General features: G+C 40.1%; 3 protein-coding genes across 7 annotated transcripts in view; all 3 read left to right on the plus strand.

Moving 5' to 3' along the window:
* The first annotated feature begins 206 nt into the window (after window positions 1-206).
* trim107 (tripartite motif containing 107) lies at window positions 207-3,083 on the plus strand. 4 transcript variants are annotated; one of them, XM_079682194.1, is made up of 3 exons: window positions 249-358; window positions 844-882; window positions 1,266-3,083. In XM_079682194.1, exon 3 carries the CDS (start codon window positions 1,310-1,312, stop codon window positions 2,759-2,761), a length of 1,452 nt encoding a protein of 483 aa, XP_079538320.1. In that variant the 5' UTR covers window positions 249-358; window positions 844-882; window positions 1,266-1,309; the 3' UTR covers window positions 2,762-3,083. The 4 variants fall into 4 exon arrangements, with proteins under 4 accessions (XP_079538319.1, XP_079538320.1, XP_079538322.1 ...); XM_079682196.1 differs by lacking the exon at window positions 249-358 and adding an exon at window positions 478-688; XM_079682193.1 differs by lacking the exon at window positions 844-882 and having other exon boundaries at window positions 207-358.
* Window positions 3,084-3,223: 140 nt separating this feature from the next.
* Window positions 3,224-11,814, plus strand: tpra1 (transmembrane protein, adipocyte asscociated 1). The gene is made up of 11 exons (XM_079682197.1): window positions 3,224-3,457; window positions 4,651-4,834; window positions 6,087-6,219; window positions 6,680-6,766; window positions 7,895-7,967; window positions 8,157-8,236; window positions 8,325-8,435; window positions 8,543-8,603; window positions 9,190-9,292; window positions 9,669-9,749; window positions 9,856-11,814. Exons 2-11 carry the CDS (start codon window positions 4,662-4,664, stop codon window positions 10,121-10,123), a joined length of 1,170 nt encoding a protein of 389 aa, XP_079538323.1. The 5' UTR covers window positions 3,224-3,457; window positions 4,651-4,661; the 3' UTR covers window positions 10,124-11,814.
* Window positions 11,815-12,038: 224 nt separating this feature from the next.
* The window catches only part of chchd6b (coiled-coil-helix-coiled-coil-helix domain containing 6b), a 56,705-nt gene continuing 40,803 nt past the window's right edge, over window positions 12,039-27,940 (plus strand). The window contains exons 1-4 of one of the 2 annotated variants that reach the window (XM_079682198.1): window positions 12,039-12,285; window positions 15,260-15,359; window positions 15,508-15,562; window positions 16,666-16,828. In XM_079682198.1, the coding sequence (XP_079538324.1) occupies window positions 12,208-12,285; window positions 15,260-15,359; window positions 15,508-15,562; window positions 16,666-16,828 (396 nt within the window). In that variant the 5' untranslated portion in view covers window positions 12,039-12,207. The remainder of the gene's footprint in view (window positions 12,286-15,259; window positions 15,360-15,507; window positions 15,563-16,665; window positions 16,829-27,940) is intronic. The other variant, XM_079682199.1, reaches the window with a different exon arrangement.

Consider the following 27,940-nt stretch of genomic DNA (forward strand, 5'->3'; position numbering starts at 1 on the left):
CTACCTGTTTCTTGGTCATGATTGAAAATGACAGAGTATGATTAATTGTATTCTTTTTTTTCAAAAGGGCCCAAGTACATTTCCAATTGCTATTACTGAATAGCTTTTATTACACTTACTTGCAATAGAAGAAGAAAAAACTAAAAATAATTCTGAATTCGGAGGACATGTCATCTAGGGGCAAAGGGTATGCAAATACAAACTTGCATGAAGTCAGGCTGACTAAATAGCATGGATTACCCCATTGTGTCACAATGTTTCTGAAAGGCGGATTTGACCGCTGATCTGTGCGTCAGTGCGTTTTATGGGTACTTACCTGAACAGGAAGAGTCGATAGAAGACTGCGCTGTGTGAAAAGGTGAGTGTTTGTCTACATTTGTCTTTAATACTGCTTAATTATTTCTTCTTAAATAACGGACAGTCTGTTTTATAAAGAACTGGCTTGTGCTTGAGTTGCTAAAGTTAGTGTAAGGAGGAAGTGAAGGAGTCTAAACTTGGTATATGGCCGCGTGGGGCAATACTGCTCGCTGGAAATCGAAACTTAAGCAACAGATAAACAACTCACGCGCTGCCAAACGACGCACAAACATTTGAGACGTAGCCTATTTTAGCCTTTGGCTAATGGACACACTTTCCTGCGACTACGTTAACATTCGTTGAAACTTTGGTCAAGCTTGAGCACAGTTTGGTTTGTAACTAACTTTTAAAAACGTATTTATCTTGCATGCATGGACAGTTTGGTTTCTTGCAGTGCTGTGTCATGATTTGTTGGTTACTTCCCCTGTTTTTCCGGCTACACCTGCAAGAAAGAAACATGACTATGCATTCATTTGGTATTTTCAGTGCATGTTGGGGCAGTGCGGTTGCATGCTGAATTTTCCAGTAAGTTCTCATTTAGTTAAAAATAAATACTTGTAGTAGAACATTTCCACACATGTTGCTGGATAACACTGAATCCCGTGTTTTTGGAACAGATTTAGTCTTTAGCCATTTAAATATTAATGTTAAGATTTGCTATAAAATATACAATGCAATGCAAAAAGTAAAACCGACAATGTGTTTATAATTTGTTTAGTGAGAGGAACTAATGGTATGTATGCCCTGATATTATATGCCTTTGTTCTTACTTTCCCTTTCCCGTCCGTGCTATTTATACTGATTTGTTAATTTATAAAACGTTAACAAGCAATGAAGGTTCAATTACATCAAGTTTTTGGTAAAAACTGTTATTAGGGAGTCTTACCCTGAGTTATCTGTTTTTCCAGGTCCTGCCGTCATGTCTGAGTGAACCTGAAGCAAACTTTCTAAAATGGATCATCCAGAAGCTCTAACTGTGGAGCTCACTTGCCCCATGTGCCTGCATCTCTTCTCTGATCCAGTTTCTCTTCCCTGTGGTCACATCTACTGCTTTGCCTGCCTTCAGACCATGTGGGAAGACCTTGACCAACACAGCTGCCCTGAGTGCCAGGCAGACTATCAGGGAACCAAAGCCCTTGTGAAAAGCTTGAAAATGTGCAGCATCATGGAGTCCTACAAAGCCACTGCTGGGAAAGTCAACTCCCCTGCAAATCCTCCTGACGTCGACCATGCTAAAGAAGAATCAAACACAAAAACAACCAAGGAGAGTTCAGGGTCTAAGGGAAATTGTGGCTTTTCTATTGGGTCTGGATCCACAGGCCATAGCAAAGGCAAGATGGAAATGGATGAACCTAAATTCAAAATGGCATCTCAAGTCACAGAGTTGAGCCTCAAGTTGGAGATGGCAGAAACAGTGCTGGGGAAGGAGAAGGAGCGGGAGTTGGAAGTGATTACTGCTAATGGTCAGCTGAGAGAGAAAACAAGCAGACTTTTAGAGCAGATAACAGATTTATCACAGAGATACAGCGCACAGGTGCGTCAGCTGATAGAAGATGAGCTCGCTCCAGGTGAGGTCAGTGTAGGCAGTCGAGTCAGCCAAGCTTCTGAGATGACAAAGCAGCTGAGGCAAGCGATGCTCAGAGCAGAGTCCCTTCTGACTGAGGATGACGAGGCTGCGTTTAGTGACGAGCTTCAGACTCTACAACCGCACATTGAGGAGTTATTGGCCAAGCCTGTGGGAGAAGAGGAAGACTACATTGAGTCAAAGGTCAACTCTGCATGTGCCTGTCCCAAGCTTGAAGAGATGAATTCTCAGCTAAGGGAAAGATTTGGAGAGATCCAGCGCTCCATTCGAAACACACTTAACCCCTCAGAGGTGACATTTGACCCAGAAACAGCCCACCCCAACTTTGTCCTCTCAGAGGACTTAAAGACAGTGTCTTATAGTGTTGCCAAACAGCCCTACCCATCCTCTCCTCAGAGGTTCACTAACTTCCTCCAGGTCCTCAGCACCCAGAGCTTCTATGAAGGTGAACACTGCTGGGATGTGGAGCTTGAAGGAGCCCCGTGGATCATCGGCGTGTGCTACAGTGGGAAGCTGGCACGCAGCGGGTTGCCCTCTGCTCTGGAAAGCAGCCGGAGCTCCTGGTGTCTGATGTGGTTCAACAACCTGCTGACAGCCTTCGAGCAGGGCCACAACGTGCCTCTGAAGAAGACCACGGTATCACGTAAGCTAGAGATCAGACTGAGTTTCAAGACCCACAGGCTGAGTTTCTACAACATCAGCCCCTCCAGTGGGAAGACTCATGTGTACACATTCAAGGCTAACCTGACTGAACCGGTGCACATAGCCTACAGGATGATGTCAGGGGAACCCAAAGGCCGTGTCACTATTTATTCATAATCATACATTTATTCTTAGTAAATGTGCTCCATAGAGGGAAGAGGAAGTAAATACATTGTTGCGACTTCATTTGTATGACTAATACATTTAAACTATTAAGTTATGTCTTGAAAGAAAAAAAAGACTCTGATCAGGTATTATTACTTCCTGATCACCTACTTACTTAGGCCTATCACTTTGGATGCTTTGTGTGATAATATATAACTGATTCCCAAGTATACATAGGTATATAAAATACAAATGTGACTGAATAACTCATTGCCTTGTGCCTAAAACATAATGTGCTCAAAATGGTGTGTCAATAAATGTAATTGTCTTGTCATTATTACTCTTTTTTTCCAACCTGTTATTTTTCTACTATTCAAAGTATCTCAATATGCATAATATATTATCGTCATATGCATAATTATTCACGTTTTGCATTAAAAATATTGCAACCTGCCTCAAGGTTTACACAAACAACTCACACGTCACTCTCAAAGACTTCTCGCGAGATTCTCCGGTTGTTTGGAGAATGTCAGCTGACCTCACTGAAAAAAAATTGTTAACGAAACTATCCAGTACAGCCATGTCCCGTATCTGTGATCAATTTATGGATCGATTGCAGTGCGTATGACAGCGTGTAAGGCATACGCTGAAGTCATATTTTGAAAACATTTTTACACCAGTTCTCCTGACGACGAGTCTACTGAATCGGTGAGATGTTGTGTTTTTCTTACCAGTTAAAGCCCTCGTTACATTGGAGCAGCGTCAGTGCACTTGCACTAGTATTACGTTTGTTGTGATGCTAATGTGAGGTTTAAAGCATTGGTACCTGATATTAAATTGCAAGAGACATTCACCTTTAGCATTGTTATATTTACTGCATTTGTCTCTTACGTAAGGTCAAACAATAATTTGAATTCACTAACAAAACATCCTCTTCCGAGCGCTGTTAGTATGTAGCACCGTTAGCTAACATGAACATCTTATAACACATACATACTTACAGTACACGTACTGTAAGTGCTTAACGCTCGGTAACTAACCACTTTACGTTTCAATTACAAGAAAGAGCGCTGTAGAGTTGAAGCCTTCTCATGCTATGTTGTTGTTGTTATTAAGCTAATGTTGCTGTATCAATTCCAATTCTACAACTATTGCGTATGCTAACTTAATGCCAACATGTTCACACTCGTAGGCTATTATTTACTATTTCACACTTTTAATTTAAAATATATATGCCTGACATATAGCAGCAACTCTTGTTACATAAGGTGTATCGCAAAGTGGACAAAGCTTTTCCTGCTGCTTCAACAAGCAAACAGTTGTACACTTCCTGCTAAACCTATGTAACACCAGCTGAAACCTCAGAAATGTTGAATTTCTCAAGTGTATTTTGCTATGCTCAAAGTACAACTAAGCATATGTTACGTAGTACATAATACATAGTATAAATACTATGGTCTTAAAATACTCCATTACAAGTAAAAGATATTGTATGCAAAATGTTAGTATTATTTTTGTACATTGGTGGTACAGTACTGTATCTTATCATAGAAGGAAATCACATGTTTTTATATGTAAAAAGTTGCTGGTAACTATGAGTGTTTAATACATGTAGTGGTGTATAAAGTACAATATTTGCATCCAAAATGTAGTGAAATACTCAAGTAAAGTACAATTATGCCAGTATGGTACTTGAATAAATGTACTTTCCACCTCTTCTAACAAGTTAAGTTTAACACACATTTACTGATCATTTGCCTTAAAAGGATTCAGCAACCTGGATGAAATACCCCTTAACAAATCCCACTGTCCTGAACATGTCTTTTCTTAGAATAAGAGATTTAAAAGGTCTGCTATCAGTCTCAGTACATGTTTAAATTAACATTTTTTTCCCCCCTCAGGGTAAGCCACCATGCTAGCCACAGTGACTGCTGTGGTTAGGTTTGCTCAATACAATGGCAGTATTTCACCTACACCATTGGAAAACACATCTGCATTCTCAACTTGGCAACCTGATTCTGAAGCCAACGTCTCCAAGCCTCACACATGTCTACAAATTCTGTATGAGGACGTTGGAGACTCCAGGTATTCAGTAGCACACTTCAGAAGAAATGGTTAAAATCTAACAAAGACTAAGGTTGCGGTCGGATAATCCAGAAATCTGCTCCTAAATTCTAATCTTATCGTCTATTCCTTGACCTCTGAGTGAAACGTCACGGGGTTAAGGGATAGTGGATAGGAGAATTCAAAAGGACTTAGGAGAAGAGACTTTGGTACTTTAGAGAATCCGACTGCACTTTCACTATCCGACGTGTTTATGATGCGCTAGCGGACGTCATAAATGTGCGTCTGCTGCTGTGGGGAAACTATGGAAACTACAGTGTTCTATAGCGGACAATAACATGGATGTTTAATAAGAACGAGGGACTACTGTAAACTCATCTAGAGACCCTGCACCGTGCTCTGATGCTGTTGCTTTATGCTTTATGAACTCGGACAACAGAAACATATTCTTCATGACCAAAGTTGGAATTGAAATAAAAAAATGAAAGTGAAACTTATGCTCGTCACCCTCTCCCTCCGGTCCACATTAATACAAATGATCCCAATACGTATGATTGTATGAAAATATCTTAAAATCAATACAAATGTATTTATTATAAACGTTAGTCCTTAACATCTATCACTGTGTATATCACCATTCAAACATCTTTTAAAAGTTGAACAAACCCCACACAGCTCAGTAAACACTGTGAAATGTTGACTTTATTTGATCATTTCAGTAAAAACTAACGTTCATATTTCTCTTTTTGATTATAATACTGATGAACGTTCAAAACAAAGCACTTTGGCAATTTACCACATATTTTTTTAAATGCTTAATAAGCACCGTAACTTTCATGATATAATTTCTCGGTCATAACCGGTTGTTTCCGTGAACGGCTGACTGTTGTGTGACGGCAAATGCTGCGGCTGCAAGGCATTGTGGGGCAGCATTTTCTCCTCTCCTTTCGTCAAGGGAGGTCCAGTGGTTCCTAAGCTAAAGGAGGTTATAAAGGAAGTTTGAAACCTCCTTTCCTATCATCTAGAGAATTCGAACAGCACTTATGCCACTGAGGGACTTCCGGGTCATTTCACTCGGTTAGGAAGGTTCCTAAGCTAAATGGACTATTCGAATTCAGCCTAAGTAAAACATACCTTGCGTCTGAATGTATCTGTGACTCAATGACTTAACTTTGAGATACATATCTGACTGACAACTCATGATATCTACTACAGATGAAATATATTTTCAGAAGTTATGTGTCATCCCCTCACATGTGTCTCTTCCTCACAGGGTGCGGTTCTGGGACATCTTACTGCTGGTGCCTAATGTGGCCTTCTTTGTGTTCCTGATGTGGAAGCTGCCCTCAGCCAGGGCAAAAATTCGACTGACCTCCAGCCCTATCTTCGTCACCTTTTACTTGCTGGTAGGACATTAACTACAGATACACCAATATATACAGTATTCAAAGTAATAGTTTTGAAGCAATCATCTTTAGGAATAAAAGCATTTCTACACATCATTTACAACGACTGCAGTGTTCATCTCCTTAAGTCTGTAGGGACACTGCTCCTGATAATAACTTTGACTTTAATCTGTCAACAAGGGAAAACAACCTTGTCCAAAGACCTGCTGATGAGTTCATTTGGTTAATGTTTGCACTAATCTGTTCCTCCTCTGTGGAAAGTGTTTACTCTCATGTTTCCAAACTCTACTCCAAATGTTAATTGAAGTTAGCCTTCTTGTGAAATCACAACTGTTTGTTACTAGTGTTACCAGTGGATTGTTCATTTCAGATATACTTTCTCCAAATTTCTACTCAAGGATATTTTTCTATTTATTGTGATATACGATCTAACGTGTTTGTTTTTAACTGTAATCCTTAGGTGTTTGTTGTAGCAGCGGTTGGAATCACCCGTGCCGTAGTGTCCATGACTGTCAGTGCGTCCAGTGCTGCCACCATCATAGACAAAGTAAGGAGGCTGATGAAGCATAAATAATATTTTTGAAACCATGTGGGTGTTAGGTTGTAGATCCCCAAAATCAAAGGCTCAAATTCAAAGAACAATATGTAATAGTATAATACAGTATAAGCCAACAAATTGAAATGGGTCTGTGTTGTTTTCTGCAATACACTGTATTTATTAACGGTAATAGCAAATGGCAGATTTCCATTTGACTACTTGGCCTAAACTGAAGTATCACTGATCATATCCTCTTTATAGAATACCCAGAGCAGCTGATAGGAGCTTCAGTTTGACTTTCTTTGGCTTATTATTTCTAAAAGGAGAGGCATGGCTGACATTCCTCACCTACCAGACAGATCCCTATGAGAGTTCAGAGGGATGAACCTGCTGCTCCCATGGCACACTGTCATGGCTGCACTGTTGATCAAATATCCACATGATTATGATGCATGACATTTTAAAGGTCCCATGTCATGGCCATTTCCACTGATCATAATTCCATTGTTGAGGTCTACTAGAATAGATTTATATATTGTGCAATTTTCCAAAATCACATTGGTTTCTCATACAGCATCTCTGTAAACTACGTGTATTCACTGAATTTCACTCTCTGCCTTTAACGGCTCGTTGTAGCTCCAGTAGCTCCAGCCCCCACCCTCCCTGTGAGCACAGTGTGCTCTGATTGGTCGGGACGTTGTGAATCGCGCTGAGCTCCGTGGAGGTGTGGTTTCCTTGTTTAGCGACAGCGAAACACAGCCAAACTCACCCTGAGCACACAAAAAGTCACAGCCGAAGTAAAAACAATAAGTGTGGCTTGATATTGAGTAAGAAAAAGGTTGATAAACGCTGTGAGAATGGGTCTGCAAAGAGAATTACGCCGCGATCCCAACTGTCTGTTATCAGCCTGCAGCCAGGGAGGAGAGATCAGCAGAGCTGCCTGCACTGAGTGTGTGTGTGAGGAAGTCCGCGGATTGGTCAATTTGGACCAATCAGCGGGGGCTTAACGTAACGGCTCCGCGGACGTAACCTAACGGCGTAACCGGAAAAGCATGACGTGGGACCTTTAAGGTTCAAAATGTGTTACATGCCGACACTTGTCATGATGCATAACCACAATGCTTGTTGTCTCCTCAGGTGCTGTGGGAAATCACACGTTTCTTCCTGCTGGCTATTGAGCTCAGTGTTGTCATCTTGGGACTTGCTTTTGGTTCGTTACTTGTTTCAGTTCTCATTGTGGTTTATGGCAACCTCTGTCCTTTCACATGACAAACCCTTTTTTGTTTATTAAGTATTATGTAATGATCCCTTTCAGCCTTGAATCTAAGTTTTGAATGTAGCTGAATGACTGTACAGTTCTTTTTTCATTCTGTTAAGCCTTTCTCTATCCATTCATCAGGTCACCTGGAGAGCAAGTCTAGTATAAAGCGAGTGCTGGCGATAACGGCTGTGCTTGCTTTAGGCTACTCCATCACACAGGTAATCTATCATTGCAAGAGGCAGCGGGAACTGTTTTTGGTAACCTCTCGATTGTGAATTCAATTAAATGAATGACATGTTTTTCCAGGGCACACTTGAGATCCTGTATCCAGACAGTAGCCTCTCTGCCGAGGACTTCAACATCTACGGTCACGGAGGACGCCACTTCTGGTTGGTCAGCTCCTGCTTCTTCTTCCTGGTGAGTAATCTGTTACCATGAAGGAGAAGCAGCATGAAGAGTGAAATTAAAAGTCATAGCTGTTACCTGATAACTGATGTCTAATAATTCCCTCTTTTTTTATATAGGTGTACTCTTTGATTGTGATCTTGCCTAAAACTCCAGTGAGGGATAGGATATCTCTTCCATGTAAGTGAAAGATTTAATTGCAGAAAAGAATAAAACGACATTGAAGAGGTTGAAAAATAAGCATTATATATATCGATCTTTTTTTTTTTTGTCAATGTATTGAACATTTCAGAAACAAAACGTACAACAATAATAATAATTTAAAAAAATCTTGTAATAATAATTATACAAAGAGAGAAAAAAAAACAAAAAAACTTCTAGTTTCTGTCATGTTTAACAGGGGCAAGAAAAAGCTTCTTTTTTTAAAAATAAATGTTTCATGAAAATAAAAGATTACGATTTTTCTTTTCTTTTTTACAAATAATCAAAAAGAAATAACTTTTACGATTACAAGAAGTAACAAGTATGAGTACAGGTCCTGCTCCTAACCATTCATGATTTGGCTGCTAAATAATAGTTTTAATTTAGGTAAACTTATACAATATTTATTTTAGTTTAGGTAAACTTGTACAATATATATCATGTCATTCATATAAACCCACAAAGATGTGCTCCACTCTTAGTAATTGTTCTGTGTGATGCCATATAATAAAAAACATTTGAACCATTGTTGCCTAATAACATTTGTTTTGCTTCCTTTGTCCAGCTAAGAGAAGCTTCTATGTGTACGCTGCCATCCTGTCTCTACTGAACCTCGTCCAGGGCCTGGGCAGTGCTCTGCTGTGTGCTGGAATCAAAGAGGGACTCTGGTCAGTGTCATCATTTTGAGTTTATACTGAATTAATTGACCTGTGGGAATGTTTAGGAAATAAAAATAAAGTGTTGGAAGAGGTTCTGGCTCCAGAGTTGCTATGGAGCTTTGTATTTATGTGCTGGGTGGCTGTTTGTGTTTGGCTGAGTTGCATACTAGATGGACGACTCACTGCTGTTTGTGGCTCCAATGAGCATCAGTGGAGCTGGGGCGATTAAATGAGAACATAACAGATGTTTCTCTTTTGGATTGAAAGTCCTTTTGGCAAAAACACCCATTGGTTGAGTTTTCTGTGTATGAAGCTTATAACAATGCTGCTACTTTCGATGTGATTCTTCGCAAAGTATCAAACTTATTTTGTTTTTCTCATCCAGCTGTGTGGATGTCACCACCTTCCTGTACTTCTCCGCCTTTGCGCCGCTCATTTATGTCACATTCCTCAAAGGCTTCTTCGGGTTAGTACAAATAATCATACACAATTCACAGAACACTTAAGAGTTGCATTCCTCGCTTCGACCTGTTTTCTTTCTTTACTTGAACTACTTTCTTCCTTTTACATAGGTCAGAGCCAAAGATCCTGTTCTCCTACAAGTCACAGATGGATGAGCCAGATGAGAGTGACGTCCACCTTCCTCCCACCGTCGCTACCACTGGGCGAAAGGAGATGACTGACCAGGGCCTGTTCTACTCCTCCACCCAAATCGATGGCTCCGGTCCCGGCAGCTCTCGTATGGTTGGAGCGTACCTGGATGATGTCGCCTCCGGGCCTTATGGGTCCAGCAGCATTAACAGCATTGAAGCTGACCGCTGGAGACCTATCAACGTGTGAATAAACGAAGGGGAGTGTTGTGGTTTAAACAGCTGGACCTTAATATTGTGTATGTAGTGTGTAATGCAACATGGCCAAAAAAAAAGCTGAACAAAGAAGTTGGATCACAAGAACAAGTTATCTTGGCCTTGCTTTGACGCCAGCTAAGTTAACAAGTGGACACTTAAGGAGAAACCTTTGCTAGCCAATTATCTGGAAGACTGTGAATTAAGCAACTGCTTTTGTAACATTGTTGCCAGAGTGCACTACTGCTGTAGCTCCACACTAGGAGCACTTTCCCTGATTGTGCCCCGGACAGACTCTGTTTTGATTCTGCTTGATGTGCTTTTAAATGTGGTAGGTTATTGACTCGAATCAGCGCATTTACTGTCATTCCTGCATCCTGCAACAACAGCTAAAGGCTTAATGATTAACTCATTGTAAATTCCTTCCCTTAAAATCTAAGAGTATCTCTTCGTTATTGGCTGCCATGTATTAGATTTGTGACCCGATTTGGATAATGATGTTTTTACTGAATCACTCTGCCTCTCCACACAGGAAAAGAACTTGTGGTACTTCATTTAGTTAAGTGTACTTTGTCCTCTGAGATAGGCGCTGTCCCTTCTGTGAACAAGTGAAATGTGTTAATGGATGTGTGTCCCTGCAATATGATAAGAAAAACAGTCGCTCCTAAATACAGGATATTCATTTACACTAAAGACCACAGATCGCCTGTAACTCTGCCAGGATTGGCTCTGACACAAGAGCAAATTGTCTTAGCTATAAACTCTCTAGCTGTCATTTCATTCCACTTTTATTTATGTTGGGGTTTTAATTTCTTACAACAAATGTTTCATTCCTGCTACTGGTACATGTTTGAGCATCATAGTCGTTAAGAGTGTGTTATTAGGTGTGTGATTCAAACAACAAATGTGCAGAAATCTTCTTTGAGTATTCCTAATTAGACATGCCCTCGTTCCATATCAGCATGTCTATTTCCACTCTGCTTGTTGCAAAGGGTCACTGTGTACTAATGTTTATTTTTCTGCCAATATCTTTTTTTTCTGTCACCGGAATTGTCACAAATGTTATAACAAATGTTCAAATTAGACCAAAAAATTATACGTGGTTGTCTATGCAGTGTATTTAAAAAAATATATATTAACCCTTATGTCCCCCTGAACAAGAGAGACTCAGGTGATGGGTAAAATCACATTTCCTTATTCCTATCAAGGAAATAAAAAATTATGATGTATTTGAGTTTCCCTCTGAAAATGCTATTGGTTTGGTATACATTGATTACTGTATTTAAGCTAGCAGTATTCATATAGTGGTTAAGTGTATGCAGAAAATATGCATTTATTTTTTCAGCATTTTAAAGCAACAACACCGTAAAGAAGTTGTTTATTTCAACAAATTAAATTATATGCCTGACTCTGGAAATAGTGTATATTCAAATTTAGGGGCCGGTGAAACATTCTGTATAGCTTGGAGTTGGGAAATGGGAAATTAGATGTATTAATCATGACATGAGTTCACAATTCTTAAGAAAGTCCTCTCTCCTGATAGAAAATGTTTTGGAATTTGAAATAATTGTGCAAATGATCTGTAAATTGCCTTTTTATTTAAGGGCATTGATTGTATGATATTTAGCCCATATTATTGCAATGTATTGAGCATTCCGTGACCAACAAAATAAACCGTGGACTCTTTGATTTCTTTCGTTTTTGGGGCAGACTCCACTCTGTGGTTTCTTGTAATAACTACACTGGAACTTATGTTTATCCTTTTTCTTCATATTCCTTCCTGTGATGATTTCCGATGTTTCCTTATCTTGCGTTTGTCTATAAATCGTCACATTAGTCCGACTACAATTAAACTACATTTCCCATCTATCCTTTACTACGCAACCACAAGGAGTCTGAATTATTTTATCCAACCAATGAGCTGAGAGGATACTGTAGCGCCAGTTTGACCTTTATTGGAGTTTTTAAACCACTGCTCGCTGTGGTGGCGATTCCTCTCCTTTATGTCTATCTGTCCTAACTACAGTTAAGGTTTTTATTTATTTTGTATATTCAAGTGGGAACAGACAGCTGGTGGAAATGGGAGGTAGCACGTCCAAGAAAGTGTCATTCGGGCTGGACGAAAACGAGAAGGTCACAGTTATTGAAGGAGTGAAGGTAGATATAACTTCATGTTTCGACTCATTTGTTTGCAATTCAGAGACAAAGTCTAAATTATGCTATGAGGCATGACGACTGAAGCTAATACCGTTAGCTAGTGGCAGTGTTCGTACAAGGTGCACTGACAGCTGACAGCTCCCATGTCCTTAAATGAGCTGGGTCATTCTCTCTCTACGTTATGTCCAGTAGCTGTTCCTCGCTGTCTAAAAGTTATTACGCTTAATATTACCCTTGCAACAGTTTGAGGAATTACGACGTATATCATTGAATACCATTGAAGCAGACGCAACGAACGCAGTGCAATTTTACCACTCTGGCTAAATGTCCAAAACGCAACGCTACCTTAATTTGGGTTAAAGCTATCTTTGCTATGTCAGTACCACACTGCGGTCAAGCCAGCCGTCTTTCACTTTTGCGTGGTCAAACCAGCCGCCCCTGTATTTTGAGTGCGCGATTAGTTACAGGTTTACGGTAATGCAATAAAACAACTCTGGGAAGCTGGATTTCAAAGTAAAGGATGGCATGTGGTTCATTTCTATAATTTGCGATTGAGGAAAAGGGTAATTTATGAGAATAATTGTAGGACTTATTGCTTCATAAACTTGTTGCACAAATACTATGAACTACTTTTACTGTGTACTTTTTGAGAATGGCAAAATTCCCTCCAGAGAACAAGAAGGAGCATTTTTGTCTAACTTTGACGTGGGATAAAAAACATTTCTTCCATAAGTAGTTTATGAAACTGCCATGTTTGTACTTAATACTTCTAGGACTACTTGCAAACATAATATGAACTACTTTTACTGTGTAATATTTGAGTAATTTGAGTTTCAAAGTCCTCTCCAGAGAACAAAAATGAGCATTTTTGTCAACTTTAATGTGGTCTAAAAAACATTTCTTCCATAAGTAGTTTATGAAACTGCCATGTTTGTACTTAGTACTTCTTAGACTACTTGCAAACATATGATGAACTACTTTTACTGTGTACTTTTTCAGTAATTTGAGTTTCAAAGTCCTCTCCAGAGAACAAGAATGAGCATTTTTGTCAACTTTAATGCGGTCTGAAAAACATTTCTTCCATAAGTAGTTTATGAGTCTGCCATGTTTGTACTTAATACTTCTTAGACTATTGGACAAATAATATGAACTACTTTTACTGTGTACTTTTTCAGTAATTTGAGTTTCAAAGTCCCCTCCAGAGAACAAGAATGACCACATTAAAGTTGACAAAAATGCTTATTCTTGTTCTCTGGAGAGGACTTTGAAACTCAAATTACTGAAAAAGTACACAGTAAAAGTAGTTAATATTATGTTTGCAAGTAGTCTAAGAAGTACTAAGTACAAACATGGCAGTTTCATAAACTACTTATGGAAGAAACGTTTTTTAGACCACATTAAAGTTGACAAAAATGCTCATTTTTGTTCTCTGGAGAGGACTTTGAAACTCAAATTACTGAAAAAGTACACAGTAAAAGTAGTTCATATTATGTTTGCAAGTAGTCTAAGAAGTATTAAGTACAAACATGGCAGTTTCATAAACTACTTATGGAAGAAATGTTTTTTATCCCACGTCAAAGTTAGACAAAAATGCTCCTTCTTGTTCTCTGGAGGGAATTTTGCCATTCTTAAAAAGTACACAGTAAAAGTAGTTCATAGTATTTGTGCAACAAGTTTATGAAGCAATAAGTCCTACAATTATTCTCATAAATTACCCTGTTCCTCAATCGCAAATAATAGAAATGAACCACATGCCATTCTTTACTTTGAAATCCAGCTTCCCGGGGTTGTTTTATTGCATTACCGTAAACCTGTAACTAATCGCGCACTCAAAATACAGGGGCGGCTGATTTGACCACGCAAAGTGAAAGACGGCTGGCTTGACTGCAGTAACACCACTCGGAAGGTTAAGCTAAGGGGCACCAACTCAAGTGTCAACTACGTTACTGTAACGACACCAGCAGTAACCTTTAGTAAACGTTTCAAAACATGGACAGTTTCAGTTTCATAAAGACTTAATCTGCAACATGTGAACTGTTACACGATTCAGAAAGAGAATACATTACTATTGTCTGGATTCATGTAGGCAGATAGCTTCTCATTCTCTTACTATTCAGGAGGGACATCATAGCTCTAAGAAGTACCCAGATATTTTACTTAGTAAAAAAGTAGCAATACTACATTGTGAAAACATACTCTATTACAAGTAAAACTCCTGCATTCAAAGTTGTCCTCAAGTAAAAGTACAATAGCATTGGCATCAAAATATACTTTAAGTACAAATGTTCTAGTATGGATCATGTCTGATTTAAGAATATACTTTTTTTGTATTATAATTATTATAAATGCATTACTGTCAATGTTCACTCGGTAAAGGTGGGGAATATTTAAATGACTTGCTATACTGCTGGGTAGCTTAACCTATAATAATACATAGTGATTTATTAGTTGATTTAAAATCTGTATGCTATGTGTTTGATATACATTGATTCCTGTTTAAGCTAGCAGTATTCATATGGTGGTTAACTGAACATATAATTAGATTTTTGTCATCATTTTAATGCAACAACACAGTAAATAACTTCTTTATTTCATTTGCCTTGAGTGCCGGTGATAACTGCTGTATAAATGCAGTAAGAATTGTGTTTGGGAAATTATGAAGTAAAGTAAAAGTAGGATAATGAGGAAATATTTAAGTCCAGTACAAGTACCTACATTTTTTTTAAATTTAAGTACAGTACTTGCAAATGTACTACATTCCACCACTGAGGGTCATAGGAGGTAAGGCACAGCTGTACAACAACTCGTGACTTTCTTATGGACTTTTCAGAAAGCCAGGCTTAATGATGGACTTTTTAACCTTTGAGACTTTAATCTGCTGCTTTCAAGATAAACAACTGTGCTGTATGAACACCAAGGGGCTGGTTCATGTTTTTTTATATTCAGATTTCCGAATTCTTACATTCCTATCCAGCTTTCAGACGATGTGCTCCAGCGGATGAGGGACGCTGAGGGGTCTGAAAGCACCAAGCCACCCCCCTCTCCACCAGAACCCGGTCAGAAACAACCACCAAGTGAGTCCGGGTCAAAGACCTTGGCTTTCTTTCACAGAGCTCCCATTGGGAGGCCCACTGTGTCGACATGTTCTCATGCAGTGCATGGTGAGAAAAGCATTATAGACCTTAACCCTTTGTATTGATATTCATCCCATTTGATTTTCAGGTCCAAAACCAACAGGACCCTCCCATACAGAAATACATGAAGAAATACGCAAAAAGTAGGTGCTCATAATGTCAAGATCACTGTTTGTTTTTGATTTTATCCTGCCATATTTGTTGAACGACTTCCTCTAACTCTGAATATCACTTATTATGGTAGTGCATTAGTTTTGTCTTACTAGGAATTTGACGCCTCTTGAAGTATTGAAACCTGTGTAGCATATCAGATCCTATCATTTACTGATGTCAGGCCCTCTGTGTTGGCACATGCTACACATAGCCAGTGGAGGTGACCCATTTATAAAATAAAAGACACTTGAAGCTAATGGGCGATGCTTATGGAAAACATACACACCACGAGTGACCTGTCAACACTGCTCGTACTGATTTACTGGTGTGTGTGTGTGTGTGTGTGTGTGTGTGTGTGTGTGTGTGTGTGTGTGTGTGTGTGTGTGTGTGTGTGTGTGTGTGTGTGTGTGTGTGTGTGTGTGTGTGTGTGTGTGTGTGTGTGTGTGTGTGTGTGTGTGTGTGTGTGTGTGTGTGTGTGTGTGTGTGTGTGTGTGTGTGTGTGTGTGTGTGTGTGTGGTGCTGAAATGCTTGTACACTATCTTGAGTCTCTATAGATTTACATGTTATCAAGCCCAACAATTCTCACCCACTCACAAATTGTTGGAAGTATATTAATATACATTATTACATTATCAAACCTTTATCCATATTTGTGTGCTAAGCCTCTGTAATGTAATCATCCTATTGATGTAGGTTAATGTAGTCAACAGAACATTAGAAAGTTACAGAAATCGGCTTTTGAACAAAATACCACAGTAAACGTTGGTTATGTCATGATGTTACTGGATTGGATTGCAATATATGGAAGGTTGAAATTCAATCTAAAGCTTGTTCTCCTCATGAATTTGTATGTTCTTTTCACGATGACCTAAATGATATGTATATAAACTCACAGAACAACTGCTTTTTACTATGCATAGTCAGTCAAGAGGTTTTTGGTTCTCAGTTTTAGTATTGTTTTATAAACTAACAAAAGCAATATCTGACCTTGCTGGGTAGCTGGTGTGTGAACAATAACTTAAATGTTTAGCAGACTTTTACTGGATAGATAAAGGTTAAGGCTTAATACAGCTCTTATCTTCTCCTACTTCAGCTTTGAGCGTCAGCAGGCCCAGGTGAAGGAGCAGCTGGCCTCCCTCGCCCAGAGGGAGAGAGAGAGAGAAGCAGCAGCCCCCACAGAGCTGGACCACCTGACCCCCGCCCTCCTCATCGAGAAAGGAAAGACCCATGAAGAGCAAGGAAAGGCCAAGACACTGGTGAGTGAGGCTTTCTGGGTCTATGTCAGGTTTCTTAGTTGTGCTTTAATTTAGTGGAACTGATGTTTACTCTGACCAATAACTAATCATTAGTTTACACTTCACATCAGATCATCTTCGATACAGTACCCTGTGACCGTGTAACTATGTACTTCAAACAAACGTTCCTTACGCATTTATTCAATCAAATGAATCGAGACAACTATTTCATTTACTTTCATAATCTTTGTCATTGTATACGTGTCTGATCTTAAGCTGAAGAAGACAAAGGCAACCGCAAACTCCATATTTAACTATTTTTAACAAAGAATTGCACACATAGCCAATATACTTTTAGCCTAAAAACGGCCAGCAATACATATTTAAAAAACCTTTCCGGTTGGGAAACCCTGGTGCATTCGTTTGAACATTAAACGCTTCACCTGAAAAGTGAAAACATTTGTGTTATAATGCGCAATTTAGAAACTGAAGAAACATGTTACTACTTACATTTTAAAATAACTTCTGATTTACAATGTATTTCTTATATAGGTCAGCAGCACCCTCTACTGTTCAGTCTTTGAACAGCACCTTTTGACTGAGGCACTAGTGACTCCTTGAATTATTAGATTGCACATGTTGATAGTTCCTCGCCGGTTAGACTTTTCACACGGTATATATTAATCCGTTCCAGGGTTTGTAAAATATCCAAACATTCATTTACGGTGCATCGCACTTTTTCAACTTTATATTCAGCATCACATTTTAATCCATTGATTGTGAGATGGAGTTGTTGCGTCTTTTCATATAATTGTGCGTCTAGCTGATGAAAAGATAATGACATACTGTAAATGTGCAGGGAGATGGAGCTATCCTGAAATTACATTATACCAGAAAATGATTTAAAGAAGAGAGCTTGATATTATTATTCATAAGTGTTGACCAGACCACGCTCAGGTTTGGAAATATTCTACGTTTTGTTTTAGAGAAAGTTAGCTGATTCGGGTTCTCTAAATAGGATTCTCTTCTCGCTGTTCTACTGTTAGTAACACTGTCGTGGCTTCCTTCCTTGTATTTCCATCAAGCCACTAGACGCCTTAAACAGACAGTTCTAACTCGTTTCTTTCCTTAAATTACTCACAGTTTGAAGTGTTGCTTGGCCTCCGATGGTTTAGAAGATGTTGCGTTTTGTTTGCTCAAAATAACATAACAAACATTTGCACATGCAACAAAGAATATAGGCCTTTACAATATTCAAAAGAAATAGGCAAAACTCAAAGTAAAATAACAAAACAACTTAGGTATTCTTTCTGTCTTGATAATGCTTATAACTTAAAGTGTACTTGTACGGTAAGAGTACGGTACGGTACGTTACGGTAAGATAAGTACGGTTAAAAACTGTTCCTCGACGGCGTCTCTCAACAGGTTGCCCATCACTGTGGCTTTAGCACCGGCGCCGTGGGAATTGTAGTCCTTTTATAGTGCGTTGACTACACACGTCACAATTAGGTGGCCTTTCTTAATCAAATCAAAAATACTGGCTCTAACAAACACTGTTGAGATGTTCGGTGTAACATTGTTGCACATTTCCATATTTTCCATCACCTCCGTAGCATAGTGTTTCCTCAGTCGGTTTTCACTTCCACCGTGGCATCATGTATTTATTTGAAATTGTCCAAGAGAAATAGGAAGAATGACGCCACTCATATTCACTTTATTAAGATCACAGCTGTTGCAGGACCTTTTATTTACCGCAACCTTTGATGAAAGAAACTCTGCACAGAATAGATTGTAGTGTTGAAGCAACAGAACTGTCATGACATCAATGCACAACATCCTTTCTTTCTCACAGCAGAACAAATCCCTGATGGTCCTGTTAGGCACAAGTATAATCCTCTATATAAACAGGCTATATTAATAATAACAATATCCAAAGAAGGAGATAACCAAACATATACAAACACTGCTTTCTTCCTCTGTAGATGAATAAACACCCATCACAATCACAGAGTTGAAATCTGGTTAACCCCATCCACCCTGCTTCCTAAAACGCTATGTAAACCTGAAGCTATAAAGGCCTTTGTGGTGTATTCATTTAGATAAAGTAAGTGTATTGATTGTTGTGTGTACAAGCTTTCTGTGATAGATTTGCTTTGGAATTGTAATGTTTAATGTGTGGTTGTTGACACATACTCTTGTCAAATTCAAATTGATAATAAGTCAACCAATAGTGCTGTGTGTGTGAGAGGTGATTGAGTGTGAGTGTTTGTCAGAATCTGGTTTTTGATGTATATCGATGAGCAGTGATGTATTGGCGATCTGTGATTCTCTCCCTGGTGTTTTTCCACCTGCTTTGCTCTGATATTATTAAACATGGCGGATATCTCTCTCTCTCTCTCTCTCTCTCTCTCTCTCTCTCTCTCTCTCTCTCTCTCTCTCTCTCTCTCTCTCTCTCTCTCTCATTGATTTGCCCTGCCCGTGTGTTCTTGGCGAGCCAGCCAGCTGTAATGAATAGTGAATGAAGCCTCTGGCTGAGCTTACACTGATATGGGCTCCGAACATTTTAATGATGTTGCATCGCAATGTGAAACTCAACACTCTTAACACAAAGACCTGTTTTCTAGTTTTTTCCTGACAAGTCAATACAGCCTGTCAGTGTGTGTGCAAAAGTGGTTTAACACCTCAAAGGCTTCTTTTTTTTTTTAAGACAGCTTGGAGTTTTGCTATGGACAGCTGTAAAGCAGAAGGTTATCTGTAGAAGGGGGAGGTTTTTGCAGCTTTCAGGTGTTGCAAGAGTTGCACAGTATGTGAAAAACCTAGAGAGTAAATAACTTTGAGTGTTATCCTCCCCCTTCGACAAATGCCTCTCCTTTCCCACCTTTTCCTCATTCTCACCTCTGACACTCACCTTTTCTGCTCAACTGTCTAATTCATTCATTGTTCCCAACCCCATTTCTCCCACGTCTGCAAAGGGAAAATACCACGGGACAAAAGAGACCCGAAAGCGCATAATTCAGTTCCAAAAAGTGACTGTATTTTTGTTGCATTTCTTTTGAGTAGATGTAAAGTACCTGTGAATCTGATTTGAGATCAGCCACCATCAAACTCTCTCGGCTCAGTAGGTGGGCTTCCCTCTCTTTGCATTTCCCATCAACCTTGCATCCACTGGCAACAACACAGCTGGATACCTTTAAGAAAAAGTCTCTCCGACCCCCCTCCCTTTCACCATTCCACTTGAAAACACTCCCTTTTGAGTAGTTTGGGGTCTTGTTTCCCAGAGAAGACACACACACATATTCCCAGAGACATGCCTTCTCACACACACACTGCTGTGATGCTATCACAACGCAAAATCACATGTACAGCGAGCACCCCCCGAGTCTATTTCCCCATGTGCACTCCTTGCCCCCCAGCAGGCAGGCTGTGTGTTACTGTTGGGTTGAAGGGGGAGGGGGAGGGGGGGGGGGGGAGGAAGGTGTGAAAGCAACACCTGTCAGAGCGCTGCGCCCCCCCCCCCCCCCACACACATTGCCTCAGGCTGACTGTCACAAACACTCACATTAGCCATTTACTCCTGTCTCAGCACCCTGCGCCACCACTGGGGATAGTGTGTGTGTGTGTGTGTGTGTGTGTGTGTGTGTGTGTGTGTGTGTGTGTGTGTGTGTGTGTGTGTGTGTGTGTGTGTGTGTGTGTGTGTGTGTGTGTGTGTGTGTGTGTGTGTGTGTGTGTGTGTGTGTGTGTGTGTGTGTGTGTGTGTGTGTGTGTGTGTGTGTGTGTGTGTGTGTGTGTGTGTGTGTGTGTGTGTGTGTGCGTGCGCATACCTGTGCATTAAACAGGCTCCGCGTCGGGTTGCATCAGAGGAATGTGTGTTGTAGGCGATATCCGCCTGCAAGGTTCACCTTCAGTTCACTCTATACTCTGTGAGCCTCCAGCATATTGTATTTTTAATCTTCTTTTGTACTGCGGTGTTTAGGATATTGTTGGGGACTAAATTAAGTTTCCTTGTGTAACATCTGATAATGTTAGTACCTTCCTTCCATGACATTACATGTCATTTAAAAAAAAAAAAATTCCTGTGCAGTATGAAAACAGACCTGTAGCTAGTTAAGCGCTTTGAGCACCAGGAAAAACGCTATATAAATAACATGTATTATTATTATTATTATTATTATATTATTATTATTATAAGTTGAAGTCTTATACTTCAATATGAACTGTTGCTCTCACGTCTGAAATGCTACTTTTTGATGTTCCACAGTGATGGGACAATGAGGACAGCTATTTTAATTTTCCTGGTGAAACTCCTTCTTTCCTGCTGCATTGCCTGTGTTTGTTACTAACCCCCACCAATGTGGACTCTGCTTTTAAATTAATGGATACATGGTTTGCTATCAGAGATGAAGTAGTGCCACTTAAATCAGGATCAGGTTCTGAACAATGACACTATTGCTAGTATTGCTGGAAATCCCTTCACCTTCACACCAAAAGTTTACACAGCTGATTTCAAACACACACCAGGATGTGTTGCAATCTTTGTATTTCTAAACATTTCATTTTCTGTACCTTGTTTGTTAATTTCTTGTACGAAGTTGCTAGTTTCAATCATTATTTTTAATGACATCTCGCTTTTCACCCCACCTTCAAAAGTGCTGTTAAAAATCACACTCAACTTGGCTTTTGGCGTGTCATCTTCCGTTGTTCAGAGACTACATTTAGGCCTTAACAGTTGCACCTTGAGTGAAGATGCGTAAGAGAAGACAAGTTTACACCTCCTCTCTTCACCTCTCCTTTCTTTCATTAGCACCTCATGTGTTTGTTTTTATCCCCCGACTATTCTCTCTGCCTCAGAGGTGTCATCGTGCTGCAAACAAAAAGCTATTAGTATGCACAGGCATTGATGGCTGAGCATCTCACACACTCGCACGCACACAGATTGTAACATCTGCTTTAAGCTGTTGAGTTTCAGAAGCTTCCTAGGTGGGTGAGAATAACACAACTTTTTTCCCGTTTGAGTTTATAAATTGTCAGTTAATTTGCTTTTAGTCCGAAATATTAAAAGCTTTCTTTATTCTGCCGTCTCCATTTGAAAAGTGATGGATACAAACATTAGAGGGTACATTTTTGATTTAGTCCAGTTTAGTAGAAAGTCCCATGTCGGGAAATTTAAATGACAAAATTAGAAATAACAAGTCAATAAGTCAAGATTAAATAAATACTGATACCTATTTACCTAAATATTAAAGCACAATAAATATTTGGACTTTGCATGTCTGTGAATCAGTCAAATTCACCTTAATCCCCCTAACCTCCCTTCTGCTTCACTAAATCCAAGAGTTTATTAACCCCGGAGGCGATGTCATATTCATCTCGCTGTGGGAAATAGGTTAGGCTCCTCATGCGTCATACCGCCTTGATCCTTTTAACTTGTTTCTCACTATATACAAACCCAGGAGGAACAGTTCCTTTACTCCCGAAAACGTAGGCTACAATAAAAGTTGTTTAGCCAGAGTAGGAAGACATCACCATTCGGTCCAGCGTGATTTCCCCATGATCAAAACTGGAAAGGAGAAACAACTTCATATAAGGTTTGCTTGGATTGATTTGAAATGAAGCTACACATTATTATATAAAGATGTTTCCATCCTCTAACAACTGTATAGGGTATCATTATATAAGAGATGTATAAGTTTGAGCTTAAATGTGTGATAAGAGGCGATGTGCCCATTTAGTCAATCCTAATGTCCCTTTTCTGTCACACCTCCTCTTTCCTTTCACAACCTAGCCAGATTGTTGTATAGGCAGTTACGTAACACATCAGGTTGTCTTATATAAGTAAATATCACTGTGATGCTTAGCTTGCTTGGACCCCATTTACACGGGAACGCAAACGAAACGAATCGCAAACGAACCAAATTCGATATCAAAAAAGTCTTCCGTTCAAACGGAGACTGCTCAATAAACGTGTCCCCTCACACGAGACCGCTCGACCCGCTGTAGTACATATGCCGGGCCTGTAATTGGCGCTGTACTTCCGCCACAAAATACACCAAAGTAGCAAAGAAGATCCCCGAGCATGGTTGCCATGGTTGCCTGGTTGCCCTTCTGTTTATTCTCCGCGGTGGATTTAGCATCATGTAGTTAGTTCTCCATGTCCACTTGTTGCCGATGGTTGTGGTAGAGGAGCTGTAAATGTTGCACTAACATCTGTAGCATGGTCAGTAGCAGTAGCAGTATCTACTGACAGTAGCAGTGGGCAGCAGAGGTGGGGCTATGGCTTCATCGTTATCAGGAAAATGATCGTATAGGACGTACACACGGAGCCGTTTGCCCCCCCCAGAGCGTTCCGTCCGCAGATCTATCCACCTTGGGACCCGTTATCGTTTTAGGGGCCCGTTTCCGCGGTTCCATTACGGCCTTGTGTAAACGAACGGGTTATACGACAGAGAAAAGTAGCGGATACAACCCGTTTCGTTCTCGTGTAAACAACACATTATAGGCATTACAAGAAGCATCATTTTCTTTGTTCAAGTGTTTTATGTTTACCTGCTGTACCCCAGCCCATTCCCTTTTGCCACATCACATTTCAACACATGTTTGCACATTTAGAGTTATTGGTTGGTTTGTCTTTAACTTGGTGGAGGAAGGTTTGTGACTTTGTGATGAGGAAACCCAATGCTACCCCGTAAACCAGCGGTGGGGAACCTCCGGCCTCCGGGCCGTATACGGCCCACGAGACCATTTGGTACGGCCCTCGAGGTAATTTATAAACACACGCAAAAAAGAAAAAAATTGAAGAAATATAGACCGCAAAAAAATAAAAAAAGCGATTGCCTGTTTTTCCTGGCCAAGATTAGGGTCCTTGAACACAACACGAGCCTGACGTGTCTGACAGGGGTGCAGTTTTGACAGAGAGCACCGGAACGCCAGAACGCCGCTCCGGCACTTGAGAAATTGCAGTAGGCTACCCATAAGGAGCCGTACACAATACATGCCGCAGTTTTTGAGTGGCTGTGTCTTTAGTTGAAAGCCCAGTGGGCGATCTGTTCATCTGTCATACTGATCATACAGTCAATAACTTTGTTGTTATTAGCATCTGGTTAGCTAGCTATGCTAACGAATATAAGAAGCTTTTTCTCCAACCAGTGAGGTAAAGGCACATCTTTATCATCATCTTTAATTATTTTATCTTTATTTATCTGTGGTTATTTTTGTTTTACTTGCTTGTAAGCGCTTTGAGCACCAGGAAAAGCGATTTATAAATGTAATTATTATTATTATTATTGATATGATCATTATAGTTATAAAAAAATAAGAGAATAAAGTAAACAGGTATAAAATACTGTATGACAGTAAAACAAAGTTGTTATTAATAAAGAAGAATACAGTTTGAAAGGGGAGTGATTTGTAAAATATCCATAAAGAAAAAGTAAATCTGCTTACAGTTCTGTTTCATATGGGTGTTGAGAGATGTATCCATAGATCTCTTCATGTTGCTCTCAAAGTGCACCAGATTGATGCTTTTAACTTAAACATTTAAAAACAAATCCTCCCGGTGGAGCATGCCCCCCGGACCCCCCTAGAGGGTGTGAGGTACCCCCCCACTTAAATCGTGTCCACATGGATATGAAACTAAATACATTTGCACACATCTTGTGTCCATATCTTTCTGTTGTGGTGGTCATGCCACACCGTGCACGTGCATGCATGCGCGAGTCATGGTGAGATATCTGGATTAAGAGGTTGCTTTTTCTTTGCACAGCATGAAAGAAAGGCCCAATGAATGGGCTGTGTTTTTTCTTTTTTTTTTTTAAGCAGAGGTCAATAATTTGTACGGCCCTCGGAGGATGTTGAAAAAATTGAAATGGCCCTTGAGAGGAAAAAGGTTCCCCACCCCTGCCGTAAACAGTCACTAGATGGCATTGTTGAAGCATGTTTGGGTTTGCCAGTGGAATATAAAGCAGGATGGATGCTGCTCTGCACAGCAACATGTGCTCTTAGGCAACATGTCCTCCTAACATTTATTTCTCCTCCTCTATTTCTCCTCTTTCTATCTTTTTCTCATCTTTTTCCGTCACCCCCTCTCCTAGGTGCGTACGTGTGTGTCTGTGTGAATGATGACTCACAGGAAGCATTTGACACTGTCCAAAAGAGAGATGATGAAAACCGGGGTGAAAAGCCCAACATTTATTAAAGTCAGACCTGAGATGACAAACACTCGGACCACAGCAGATGTTGCCACACATGTTAACAGTATTTTCCCTTCTGCTGCTCAGAAATTCAGAAAAATGAGTCTGACCAGGGTTAATATGTCGTGTTTTGCACTGAATACGAATCCTTTTAGTTTTAGGATGTTCCTGCTAACCAGCAGGCCCCCCTGCACTCTCGGTCTGAAAGACATTTGTAAATGATGACCAAATGAAATTCTCTCCAACAGATCTGTCCTGTTGTCCCTTACTTTGATTGATTTCTTTAAACAACATGCATTTATGCAGTATGAAACCTTGTGTAGGGTCCTTAATCACACGTGAGATCAAGGATTGGAAGGCAAATTAAACGGCGGTAGCCGCCCTCTCTTCCCTCCTCAGTGAACTAGCCTGTGGTTACATCAATCTGTCAGCTCATATCACCTCAGCTGCTCTGAGTGTTTGCTCTCTTGCACCAGATGGACATGTTGGTTTAGCTGTATCCTACCAATCCTAAATTAATCTCTGGATGGATTTCTCTCCCCCTTGATCCAGGGTGACAACATGTACCTAAAATAAAAACCTTTAAACAGTCGTTTTCAGCAGATGACAGCATCATCTTTGAGCAGATTACCAAGCAGTACTTATAAAACATTAGCAACACAACATCACTCTTTTATTTTCTATTCATCATCCAGTCGTTATTTGCAAGAATAACAACTGGATGTTGAAAGTCTGCATTTGAATGAAAGCACCTGCATTCAAGTGAGCCTGGCATTCAACATGTGCGCACACATTGACATTTCTATTTTGGCTTTATCTACTAGCTTCCTCTTTTCCTTTGAAACAGTACGGAAGAGTGATTTTCACCGATATATGGCAACAGTGACCAGCTAGCAAACACATGAAAACAAAATGCCAGAGAGCTCAGAGAAAGAGAAACATGGACAAAAACCAGGCTATAGGAAACGAAAAACCTGGGAGAAGACACTTGGAGCGTCATATATGAATACATTCAGACGTGTGACTACCACAGCCAGCCGGCCACATAGCTAACGCTGCTTGTTAGCCAAAGAGAGGGTGGGAGAGGGGAGGAGAGGGAGAAGAGAAAGGGTGTGAGAATCCAGAGGAGAGAGGAGAAAGATGGATCAATGAAGATAAAAAAAAACAAGTTGAGATACGGCGGTGCAGTCTACACTATGGCTTTTGAGTCTGTAAGTGTGACAGAAGGTACACACACACACACACACACACACACACACACACACACACACACACACACACACACACACACACATTTAAACAATTTCTCATAGAAACCGCCAAAGTACAACAGCGATTCTCACACACACACGTTCACACACGGCTAAACCACTTGTTATCAGTGAGTGTAATCACAGACTTGACATATTTTCTGCATGTTAAAGCAGCTAAGCCCTTTGTGCACGCTCTCACTACCTCTCACACACACACACACACACACACCTACAGTACTCTGTCGTCTGCGGCGACGGTAATTGCTGACGAGCAGAGCGTTCACGGGCTGAGGAGATTTTGATCGGTTTAGAGCAGTAAGAGGGGGGGGGCACCTAGCACAAAAGCTGTCGGTTCAAAGGACGAATGTGTAGGAATGGGACACCTCTCCCATCAGAGAGCAGCCGTGATGTAATGAGACAGCTGGACAAGACTTATTATCCAGAGGAAAAATAATGTCTCCCACATGCTTGTTCTCATTTAGGGGAATAAGGATTTATGCTGGAACAATCATAGCATGGGTCAAAGGTTTTTGAATTTATAAGATGTATTGTTCTCTAAGCAGTTTAGTATTTGAAGTCCAGATAAGGGCAGAGGACAGTGGGCTGTCACGGATTGTGTGTCTGATTTAATGTTGCGGAATTGGATTTTCGCAGCAGCTTTTTCAAAGTAAACATTCCACTTGCGTCTGTATAACAATCTGCTTTTAAAAATGATGGTAATATTGTGCTTCTTACATAATACGCGGAAGTAAGCAGTATGTCAAAATGTAAATCTGGTGAATTTGCCAGGGAAAGTTATATATTACTGAAGCAGTACGTTGACGAATGATCCCTGGATCTTTCTGGATATCTTTTCATTGGAAAGTTTATTTCTTGTTCCAATTTCAAAGAAAGATTTTAAGTAATCCAGTCAATAAAACAATCCAAGTGCAGCCAAGCAGAAGTATACAGGTGGTGAGGATGAAGAACCTTTTGACATGTTCCTGTTGGTGGACCGAAATAGCTGCTAGACCATAGAAGAGCGACGTCTGACCGGACTGTTCCTGTCTATAGGCAATAAGAGTTTTCCAGGGCAGTGATTACTAACTAAGGTTTACAGACATACAAAGTGTACCTCTGTTGAAAGAACATGGAGCTAATGAGTGATTGAGGGACAGTTTGAAATTGAGGATGCAGAAATTGCCATTAGGTATTGTTCTCCCTCTCTCTGTAAAATAAACACCCAATTTCGGATCAATAAAAGTATATCTAATCTAATCTGTAATCAAATATTTTTAGGTCTGTCTCTGCCTCCTTCTCTCTCTATCACACTACTATTGTTGTTTTGAATTTTCTTCTCTTATCTCCACTTATTCATGTGGCATCTCTGTTTCTCAATCCTTTTTATATTTGTCTTTTCTTTTACCATCTCTCTGTGTGACAGTCTGTGGCGTGGAAACAGGCTGATCATGACCAAGTTTTGATTCATTTACCCCCCCCCCACCCCCAAACACACATTTAATTAGCAAACAGAAAGACTTACCAATTCATGCCTCTCTTATTCCCACTGTGCCATGTGCATGCAGGTGTGTGCACATCACCCACAGGTGTGATGAGTCATGCTTGACTGTAGGAGGCTGTGCATTCTGAGTTTTAACTGATGCAGAGACCTGCGAATGCCTTTGTTTGACTGTTAGAGGCCCTGACACACCGAG

The sequence above is a fragment of the Notothenia rossii genome, assembly GCF_949606895.1.
Source record: "Notothenia rossii genome assembly, chromosome: 5".
NCBI lineage: Eukaryota > Metazoa > Chordata > Actinopteri > Perciformes > Nototheniidae > Notothenia > Notothenia rossii.

What these genes read in the sequence shown, in the direction of transcription:
- trim107 (XM_079682193.1), top strand. Translation starts at nt 1,310, where the DNA reads ATGGATCATCCAGAAGCTCTAACTGTGGAGCTCACTTGCCCCATGTGC.
- tpra1 (XM_079682197.1), top strand. Translation starts at nt 4,662, where the DNA reads ATGCTAGCCACAGTGACTGCTGTGGTTAGGTTTGCTCAATACAATGGC. An exon ending in GAGGACGTTGGAGACTCCAG is followed by an intron (nt 4,835 to 6,086) that starts GTATTCAGTAGC and finishes TCTTCCTCACAG; the next exon opens with GGTGCGGTTCTGGGACATCT. An exon ending in TCGTCACCTTTTACTTGCTG is followed by an intron (nt 6,220 to 6,679) that starts GTAGGACATTAA and finishes TGTAATCCTTAG; the next exon opens with GTGTTTGTTGTAGCAGCGGT.